General features: G+C 36.7%; 1 protein-coding gene across 8 annotated transcripts in view; it reads left to right on the forward strand.

Annotated features, from left to right (window-relative positions):
- MGA (MAX dimerization protein MGA) overlaps positions 1–10,516 on the forward strand; it is a gene marked incomplete at both ends in the record, with an annotated part of 80,310 nt that extends 69,794 nt beyond the window's left edge. For all 8 annotated transcript variants that reach the window (XM_084239719.1, XM_084239716.1, XM_084239717.1 and 5 more), the window contains 7 exons: positions 684–814; positions 2,571–2,613; positions 5,192–5,398; positions 6,473–6,584; positions 6,867–7,100; positions 8,227–8,403; positions 9,240–10,516. In XM_084239719.1, the coding sequence (XP_084095845.1) occupies positions 684–814; positions 2,571–2,613; positions 5,192–5,398; positions 6,473–6,584; positions 6,867–7,100; positions 8,227–8,403; positions 9,240–10,516 (2,181 nt within the window). The remainder of the gene's footprint in view (positions 1–683; positions 815–2,570; positions 2,614–5,191; positions 5,399–6,472; positions 6,585–6,866; positions 7,101–8,226; positions 8,404–9,239) is intronic.
- Positions 10,517–10,897: the final 381 nt, after the last annotated feature.

The following is a 10,897-nucleotide window of genomic DNA, read 5'->3' on the forward strand; positions in this document are numbered from 1 at the left end:
CTTAGTAAATGCTTACTGATTGGCTCATTTTTAAGTATAATAAGTAAGTATAGCATGTCTGGGTTTTTTTGTTTGTTTGTTTTTTTTGATATCTGAAATTCTTCAAGGGCTCTTGTTTTGTGGACTTGAGAGACTTGGAAGACTATCTGGACTATAGTCTACATCCATTATCTGCCATGAGTATGTTTGGGTGTTTGATAAGGAGTTAGCCTTGAAGCACTTTAAAGTAGGACCTGAATTTTTCTTTCCATCTTTCTCCTCATCAGATTTTATTGTATGGCTCTTCATTCTTACGATTCATGCAGCTTTGTTACATCTGTACTTGAGTTTCTTGTCCATTAGAGATAAGACTAAAGCATCAGTCCAGCCCTTTGGGGACTCTGCTGAATGTGATGATATACATATCTATACTTTAATACATATCTATAATACATTTGTATAATACATATCTATACTTTAATACATATCTATACTTTATAATGCAGTTCTTGATTGTTGATTATCCGTATGTTGTCTTTATGACTTAATTCTTTCTTATGAGTAACAAGTTTAGGATTATTAGAACTTGTGATGTAAGATTAATGTTTGGCACTAAGTTGGTTTTTTAAGGGGAAAGTTCAGTTGAAGATTTAGGTGTGCTTTCTTCCCAATACTTTATTTACTGTTGGAATGTCATATTTCAGAATAACTGTGTAGAATACATTGAGGATGATGAGGAACAGGTGGATATTGAGACTGTGGAAGAGCTCTCTGAGGAAATTAATGCTACCCACATGAAGACCACAACTGCCAACACACAGACTTTCAAACAGCCGTAAGTCTTGTTTTTCTGGATTGTTGTTGTTTTGTGGTCATAAACAAAACTAAATATTGTGTTTAGGAGCTCTGGGTAACTGGTCAGGTTCCTTTATTCCTTCAGCCATTTTCTGATTAGTAGATGAGGAAAGGAGCTGGAATTGAGAGGTCTATTAACTTGCCTTGGTTGTTGCTGGGACACAGTGTATAAATGTGAATCACATGCTTTGGGTCTGACACATTGTTACTAAAATGCTAGTTTGTAGCTATTTAACCATGGGTAAATGAAATGAGGAAAATTCCCCCATTTGAAATATTAGGTAGAATCCAAGTACAGGATCTGGCATAGCTTACCCAAGTGTGCTATGGTTAAGTAAATGCTAATTTCTTTATTTTTAAAGATACGGCATTAAATTTTAAATTTGGTTACTTTACTAGTTGACTAGATGAGGTATGATTAAAAAACGTTTTCTACCTGTTAAGCTGATGAGATGAAAATAGAGTGTGACAACTTGTTCAGAAAAATTTATTCCGTTTTCTCTTTTACTAAGCCTTGTATTGCTGAGGGGTTGTGGTGTGCAGGAAAGAAGGAAGAGTTCTTATTTTGTGCCAGTGTGCTTTTCCTGTTATCTTATTAGCCATCATATAAAGTAGCAATGAATTGCGAAAAAATAATTTTTTATCCACAGTGATACTGAGAAAGTCTAAGGAAGAGTGGGAAGTAGGCCTGGTAGTTCTTTTCATTCTAGAGCTTTTTGGTGGCTACTTCAGTTGTCTCATAGTTACTTGAAAGAGTTTAAATTTCATAAAAACTTAATTATAATTTGCTCATTAGTATTGCTGGGTTTAAGTTCAGTATACTAATGTAAGCTAAATTCTGATGTAAACTAAAAAGTACCATTTATAACAGTAACAGAAAATAACTGGGACTGTTAGCAAAAGCTGGGCAAGACTTTTGTTATTGAAAGACATTGAAGAAGAATTCAATAAATGAGTATACCATGTTAACGGACTGGAATAATAAAGGGCCAAGACTAATGAACATATAAAGAGCAGGAACTGTAAAGGAACAAATTGTTAAATTTTTAAAAATTTCCATCAAAACACCATGGAAACAGCGAAAAGGCAAATTTGGAAAAAACAAACAAAAAAGAAATACACACTTTGGAGTGCTAGATATCTAGCAGTTAAATACTTTTGTCAACATATCTCATATGTTGTTGAGAAACAAATCAGTTGAAGAAAGATGCACTATGGTATGTTTAAAATGCTGCATAATATTTTCTCTTTAGGGATCTATCATGAGTTGCTAGTAATATATTAAAGATGTATGTGGTAAACTCAATGTGGGGGCGTTTACTTATGAGAAAGAGGAACGTAAATGTGATTGGGTTGGCTGCACAGAGATTCTTATATTTCTGAGTAGTTTTTTTTTTTTTTTAAATCTCAATCTGGGTAATAAATACCTGAGTGTTCTTTATGTATTTGTTAATAATTTTTTATTCTTTATATATTTTTATTTATATATTTATGAACACATTTTTCAGTGTCTGAAATAGTTCATGATTGAAAAAATAATTTGCAGTTTCAGGGACTATCTGAAACTCAGAGGAAATAGAATTGTTGAATAAATCATACTGCCACATGCTATATCTTGAGAAGACACTGATTACAGTTTAGACAATTTGGGGTGGTTTGGTTTAATGAAGTTGTAAAATAGGTTTTAAGAGTAGTATGTTTCCGGAAGACATTGAAAAGTACTGTTCTTTATGTAGGTGCCGTGCTTCAGATGAAAAAGCTGCTGAAAAGAGTCGAAAGGTATTTACAATTCATTTAATGACAATCATTTAATAAAGCTGATGTTAATAAAATTGATAACATTTGTCCTTAGGGTTAAAATAGTATTAGCTCTTTCAGTTATCACTTTTCTAGACTGTTTTTACTATCAATAACTTAATAAAATAAACTTTTTCCCTTAAACAAATTATACTGTTAATGCTGTTTTTCCCTCATAATTCTCCTGCTGTTCCCACATTATTTAGGGCAATTAAAATGGGTATGGGGTTTATGAAAATTCATGTCCTTATTAGAAAAACTAATCCTTTAATATAATTATTTGACGTAAACAAGCTGACTTTCTTCCTGTCAGAACTCATGATTTTCAGTGACCAAAAAAGATTCCTTTAAATGATGACTGGCAGTTTAAGTGGCCTTGAAATTATAAACCTTTAATTTCTTACTGTATTCAATGTGTGTTATCATGGAACCATAATTAAGAACGATTTTCTCTTTATCCTTTCTAAGAATGGGAGAGAGTTTGGTTGTTTAAACCATTTTCCACTTGTCATTCTGTCTTTTTTTTTTTTAAAAAAGATTGATTTATTTATTTATACAAGTGCTGGGTACAGTCAGAAGCGCGGGAGGGTGAGAGAATTCACCAGAGCCAGAGCAGGGAGCAGAGCAGGCAGAAGGACCGAAGTACACTGCTGAGAGGAGCAGCGGGCGGCAGGAGAGGTCTGCGCGCCATGTGGGACCCTCCTCTGGTGGCCGGGGAGCAGCCGGGGATCGAACTGGCGCTGCAGAGGCTGCGGGCAGCTTCGCAACCCAGCACTCAACCGCTGCGCCACTGGGGAGGCCCTTGTCATTCTGTCTTAATTTAAGAGGACGAGCTAAATAAAAATGATGGAGATTGGGTTGAGAGATGGAACGTGATAGCCAAGTCTTTTCAAAAGCCATTGGTTTTGGTTTTGTTCAGGGGGTCAGGTGGCACATATTTGCATGGCTTTATTTTGTACATCTTACTATATTATATATATTTTTCATTCATTGTAAAACATTTTCACATAAAAGAATTTTCATAATAATTTATAAAATCTATTATTTTGCACTCCAACTCACATACAAATTATGTGAAATACTGTTTTGCTCTATTTTAAGTTGGTATTAACTTCCTATTTTGTATTTTTCATTCCCCCATACTGTACTGAGGTACAGTAAGGTTAACCTAACCTTAGAAAGACTGTATATAAGAGTTTTGGGTATGTGATTGGGGTTTTAAGAAAGGCAAAATGTCAGGAAAAAAAGGAAAAACAGAAACATCAGAGGGAGAAACACAAAATTAAGAAACTAATTTAGAAAAACACAAATTTAAGAAACAAAATTAGTGGACAAGAAATATAATCAATCCTTTGTATAAGTAGTATTTACAATACTACGTCACTGTAATAGTCACTGTTAATGGTTTTAAAAAAACTTAACTATATGAATAAGGAAGACTTAATTTCAATCTTGAAAAATGTGTAAGTACAAATAACAAATTAGAAGGTGAAAGAGGGAAGTAGAAGGGACAAATACAGCTGGTGATAGCTCATTTTACAAAGGATACCATGTATTGTTGGTGAAATGAGAAACTGAGAATTATATTCAAATTGCAAAGGAGTCAACAGGAAAACTGACATTTATGTTAGGTGGATGGGCTGGCAGATGTAAAAGAGTTATGTGAGCTAAATTCTCTTATGCATAGTAGAAAGTAAATAGATAGCATTGAAAATAGAAGAGTAAGCTTATATTACTATTTTTTATTTAGGATATAGATTTAAGAACCAGAAAAAGCCGTTAAAAGAATCAAAAAGTGTTTGTTTCTGAGGATCCAGGTACAGTACAGGGCACAGTTGCTTTTCATTATAAGCTCTTCATATATTTATATTTAAAACTATAGGCATCTATTCTTTATAAATTGAAATAGGAACAAAAAAGGAAGTCTGAGGTATTCTGAGGGTCAAGAAAGACTTCTGAAAAATGGGAAGATTGCATTTTAAATGTTAGAGTCTAGAGTGGAAGGGATGAGTAATCCTGGTGCAACCAGTAGCCTTATAATGGCAGGGAGGTCTAGGGTTGCATAATGTGTTTTGAAAACTTATAGCACTTCAGAAGGGTTGGAGAGGAAAGGTGTTTTTAGAAAGAGTGGCAGCTGATCCTTCACCAATTTTTTCTTACCTTCCCCCCCCCCCATCAAAATTTCATAAAAATTTTTTCATGTAATTTGTGTCATGAAAATAAGTTCTAATAAATTCTATAGATAAATTAATTCTAGTAAATTCTATACGTAAGTTTTTTCAAATCTTATCTCCTCAAATTCTTTCTTGAATACCAGTGAAATTTGAGAAGTGATTTGATTGCATTGGCATGTGTTAACTTTTACACTCTTGGGATTAGATTTGGAGGAAGGAACAACCTTCCTCCAAAATGAGACTAGTGAGATGACCAGTTGAGAATGTTCCGGGAGTCCAGACAGATGGTGGGTGGCAAAATAGAACAGTGCCGTTTGGGGTTTGGAGCAGATACAAGAAAGATGTTTAGTGAAGGATACTTAGTTGGTAATCTTTCATTTGGACAGACTCCACCAGTCCCTATAAAACTGAAACCTGAATACTGGAGTGAAAAGCTACAGAAAGAAGCAGAAGCTTATGCTTACTATCGCCGCACACACACTGCCAATGAGCGGCGTCGCCGTGGTGAAATGAGGGATCTCTTTGAGAAATTGAAGACTACTTTGGGATTACTTCATTCTTCCAAGGTTTCTAAAAGTCTCATCCTTACAAGGGTAAGTGTTCTCTGAAAGTGACATATATGAGTTTGACTAAGAGTTTTTAGGGATACTTTGAGAAAAAGAACCATTACCATTTGAGGGACATTGAAATAGAATTTGAATTTAATATTTTAGTGTTGACTGGTAAAAATCCATCACATATCTTAGGGGGAGAATTCTTTTGTTGAATCAAAGTATCTTTTTGCTGAAAATTCTGGTAAGCTCTCATCGTTATGATCTCATTAAATTGGTTTTCTCTATAGCACTTAGAACAGCTTAATCACAGTGATAAGCACAGCATCAATGATATTGTAACATGCTTCTTAATGGTTGACAGTCATTTTAAAGGAAGATACGTAATATTCATGCTAGCAGAAATTCATTTAATTTGCTTTTAACTTTTAAGTAGATGGTGGAGGGGAGTACATGGCAAGTTTCTAGAACAAAGTTACTTCAACCAGATTTTATTTAGATTTGGAGATGGTTTTAAAGTTGATTATTGAAATAGAAGCAAATTTTTTTTTAAAGATTTATTTTATTTTTGCATACAAGAACTGGGGTATAGGCCAGCGGTGCGGGGGCATGGGGCGGGTGGGGTGGGAGCAGGTGAGAAGATTTGCCAGAGACAGAGCAGGGAGCAGAACAGGCAGATCTACTGAAATACACCGCTGAGGGGAAGCAGCAGGCGAGACAGGAGAGGTCTGCTGCGCCATATGGTTTAGCTCCCTGGCCAGGATCAGAACTCAGGCAGCAGTGGCTGGTGATAGCTTGATAGCGCTGAGACTTTAACCCCTGCACCAGCAGGGAGGCCCAAAGTGAAATGTTTTGTATAATAGAGGAAACACCTCTTAGCCACTCAGTGATGCATTTTGGAAATAACATGGTCCATATTTCCTAGCAATATGTCAGAAAACTTCCTGTAAGTTTAACAAAAATAATATCAGAAACATCAACAATTGTTTTAAATGATTCTAGTAAAGCTCTTACACGTAATAGTTTAAAGCTTTCTCTTTAAAGAAATTGTGTTGGCTTCATCTGCTGTTAGGAAAGAGTGAATCCTTTGACAGTGTATTATTATTTCTGTTCTAGGCATTCAGTGAAATTCAGGGACTAACAGACCAGGCAGACAAGTTGATTGGACAGAAAAATCTCCTGACTCGAAAACGGAATATTTTGATACGGAAAGTATCATCTCTTTCAGGTAAGATGTGTGAATGGTTTCTGGTGAAGAATATAATAACAGCCCTAGTGAGGAGAAATCCTCTGTGTACCCTTTCAGTAGTACTTTTTTGAAGACTTGGATGCCAGAGTTATCAGCAGAGTTACCTGTGGACTGGGTGGGGCTTTTTTTCTGGATTGTAATCACTCTTCATCTTCCATAGTTTTGGGGAGTATAGTTAAATCAACAGGATTTCAGTTGACACTATTTCTCATCATGTGGGGTCATATAGAGAGTGACAATTTATTCCCTATCAATCTATAGGTAAGACAGAAGAAGTGGTCCTGAAGAAGCTAGAGTATATTTATGCAAAACAACAAGCACTAGAGGCACAAAAAAGAAAAAAGAAGATGGGATCAGATGAGTTTGATGTGTCTCCCAGAACTAGCAAACAGCAGGAAGGATCTTCTCCATCATCTGTAGATCTCGGACAGATGTTTATAAATAACAGAAAGGGGAAACCTTTGATTCTTTCCAGAAAAAGAGACCAGGCCACAGGTAGGGGGGGCATTCTTTGCTTTCCTTAAAGTAGACGAACATCAATTTAGTTTAGTTTAGCTTAGTTTAGCTTAGGTTAGTGGACTGAATGTCTTCTCTTGCCCATAATTTTAGTTTTAAATTAACTAAGGGTGAGTTGTATAAAAAGTGGGACATTAACTATAAAAGATTTCTATATTAGAACTGAAATCTTACATATTCAAGCAAATTCTAAGTTACCGGTTACAGTACCATATAAGACCTCCTTCTGATAGCAGGTCTATAGACATTTTTATTTTTCTTCTAGTGTTTCAGTGAGTATTTTCAAGCTGTCATCTTTACATAATTTAAACATGAACTCTTGATTTCCCTGCAGTTCTGTTCATGGGTTTGGATCTAGCTGAAAACAAGTTGGAAATTTTTAAAGAAATTTAATTTTGTTGCATCAAGGTCTATCAGATTACATATTAATGAATTGCTCTTAAGGAACAAAATAAATGGGTTTTAGTTCTTGCTTCCTCCTATCTTGATTTTAGAAGTGAGGCTAAATTGATTTTTATATTACTTCTTTTTCTCATTAGAGAACGATATACCCTTTCTCACTGTTTAAGTCACTCACTCATAACACTCTTTGCCCAGTGTTTTGAATGAAGAACTCTGGGTTATTATATAAGCTAAGAAAATAGTAATGGGAACTAAAATAGTTAATTTTAACATTGCAGAATTAAATGATATTATTGTTTAGAAAGGATTTTAATGATCATGAAGTCCAGTCACCTCTTCTCATGGATGGATAAAAACGAAGTAATTTGTTAGAGGTGTATAGAAAAGCAAATCTAGGAATAGAATTGTGTATCTCTTCATCGTGAATCACCATCAAGTCTATCAGAAACATTCCCTTGAAAAGGTGGTTCCATAGCTCTCTATTCCTCAAAAATAAGAACTTTTGTCTCTTAGGAGAATCAGTGGACAGGTAACCATTACTCAGTGAAAAATTAATTTCAAGTAAGGGTTCCCTAACTAATTTTGAAATTGACTTCTAACCTTTAAAGTCAGTGTAGTTTCGGGAGATCTCCTAGACTCTTAGGCTACGCTAGCATTAGTTGAAGATCTTTTATCCTTAACTAATTTCTGATCTTCCTTACAGAAAATACCTCACCCTCTGATACTCCACACACCTCTGCCAACATCGTGATGACTCCACAAGGGCAATTGCTCACCTTGAAAGGACCCCTGTTCCCAGGACCAGTGGTAACTGTTTCTCCTGCTCTCTTAGAAACAGATCTGAAGCCTCAAGTTCCCAGCAGTGCTGTGGCTCAATCAGGTGTGTCATAAACGTTACCTTCTGTGGGTAGTAAATGAGAATTTTCCCTGTTACTTGGCGGTGACAGAAAAGCCTTTGATTATGTTCTGTAATGATAAAGAGCATTTGCTTTGGTTGGAGATGATCCTCTTTCTAGAATGTATTTGGCTCCATCTGTGATACTTTATTGGTATTTTTCACTTGGAATTGGAAACTTTTGTCATCTCTAGAAAAGATGTGAAAATGAAAGGAACATGAGAAGTCACAGTTTTAGTCCTTAGTGTTGATAAATATTTATCAATTTTGTGGTGTACTCAGAGATTACATTACCAACCTGATTCACTTTGAGCACCATTTCCTTTTGAGGGGAAAGGGTAGAGTTGGAAAGCAAGTCTCTCTTTGATGATTTAAGTTCCAGGCACCTAAATTTTTGATTAAGGTGAAAGGGTATCTATCCTTACCAGTACTGATACTTTGAAATCCAATCTGGAGGAGTAATCCTTTCTCTTAACATGTGCTGTCTCTAGTTTCCCTCAGAGTAGCAGTTAATTGGGTAACAGAATCATGATGCATATCTGCCTTGGGATAAAAAGTTACTTGGGCAGGATTTCTAGAAAATGAAATAGAACTTTTGTTAATGATGGAGTATCAAAGAGTCTTTAGGTTATTAGATTTTTACCCATTTTCTTGTCGGATATAAATTCATAATTTGAAGAACTGATATTTCCATTCTCTTCTTGATAAGTGTAGACTGGTGTTTTTTTTTTTAACGTCATCCTGCGATAGTTGGTCATTGGATATGAATGAGAGCTATGCTTACCACTGTAGATCTAAATGAAATATTTTTCTCCCCCCAGAAAATGACGACTTATTTATGATGCCAAGAATTGTTAATGTAACCTCCCTGGCCACAGAAGGAGATTTGGTAGATATGGGTGGCAGCAGATATCCTCATGAAGTTCCTGATGGCAAGCCTCCTGATCTCCTGAAAAACACCGTCAAGAATGAAGATAATTCCTTTGAAGAGTCAGGTAGACTCTCTTCCAGAGGCAACCATAGAGATGGCCGAATGGCATTGGGTTCAACACAGGTCTTTCTGGCAAATAAAGATTCTGGTTTCCCACAGATAGTTGATGTTTCCAGTATGCAAGAAGCACAAGAATTCTTACCCAAAAAGACTTCTGGTGATTTGAGAGGGATTCAGTATAAATGGAAAGAGAGTGAATCAAGACGGGAGAGACTGAAGTCAAAGGAATCTTCATTTCATAAATTAAAGATGAAAGACCTCAAAGACTCAAGCATAGAGATGGAACTGAGAAAAGTGGCATCAGCTATAGAGGAAGCAGCACTGGATCCCAGTGAATTGCTAACTAACATGGAAGATGAGGATGATACTGATGAGACTCTGACCTCTCTGCTCAATGAGATTGCTTTTCTTAATCAGCAACTAAATGATGACTCTGTTAACCTGGCTGAACTGCCCAACTCTATGGAAACAGAGTTCCCGGGGGATACTCGACGGGCTTTTATCAGTAAGCTTCCACCTGGGAACAGGGCAACTTTTCAGGTTGGCCACTTGGGAACTGATTTAAAAGAGTTGTCTGATGTCCAAGGGGAGAGTGATTCTGTCAGTCCCCTCCTCTTACACTTGGAAGATGATGACTTCTCTGAGAATGAAAAACAGCTTGGAGAACCAGCCTCTGAGCCAGATGTCCTTAAGATTGTTATTGACTCTGAGATAAAGGATTCTCTCCTTTCCCACAGGAAAGCCAGTGACGGAGGGAAGAGTACTTCTGGCATTCCCGGAGAACCTGAAAGTGTGTCCTCACCCCCCATCCTACACATGAAGGCAGGCCTAGAGAACAACAGCACAGATACTCTGTGGAGGCCTATGCCAAAATTAGCACCTCTGGGTTTAAAAGTAGCTAATCCGCCCAGTGATGCAGATGGTCAGAGTCTCAAGGTGATGCCTTGCTTGGCACCTGTAGCTGCCAAAGTTGGGTCAATTGGACAAAAAATGAACTTAGCGGGGAATGACCAGGAATGCCGGGAGAACAAGGTGATGCCTACATTGGCACCTGTTGTGGCCAAAATGGGCAACTCTGGGGCCTCACCAAGTTCTGCAGGGAAATGAACTTGTCCTCAGGCAGAACCCAGGCTGTGAGGGAAAACAACCTTTCTCTGCAGGCATCTGTTTATTTGTGTCATGGAATTGTGATCCTTGACTTTGATGTGGTGGATAATGGTAGAGAAAGGGGGTAGGGTGCTGATCTTGGTATAAGAAATTACTACTATGAAATTCTGATCATGTTAAAATGTGTTACCTCACTTGTGGTGCTGGGTCTCCTCATCCTCTCTAAGAAGATGTGATCCATTACTGAACACGAGGTGCCCCTCTTACCCAAGGAATTCATAATAAGATTCTAGGTCCATGGTGGTTTTTAGTCTTTCTTCCCAGAGAAAAAGATGCTGGAGACTTTGGAATTGCTATGGACTGAACTGTAGTCGATAGATG

This window comes from Talpa europaea (assembly GCF_964194135.1).
Source record: "Talpa europaea genome assembly, chromosome: 8".
NCBI classification, from domain to species: domain Eukaryota; kingdom Metazoa; phylum Chordata; class Mammalia; order Eulipotyphla; family Talpidae; genus Talpa; species Talpa europaea.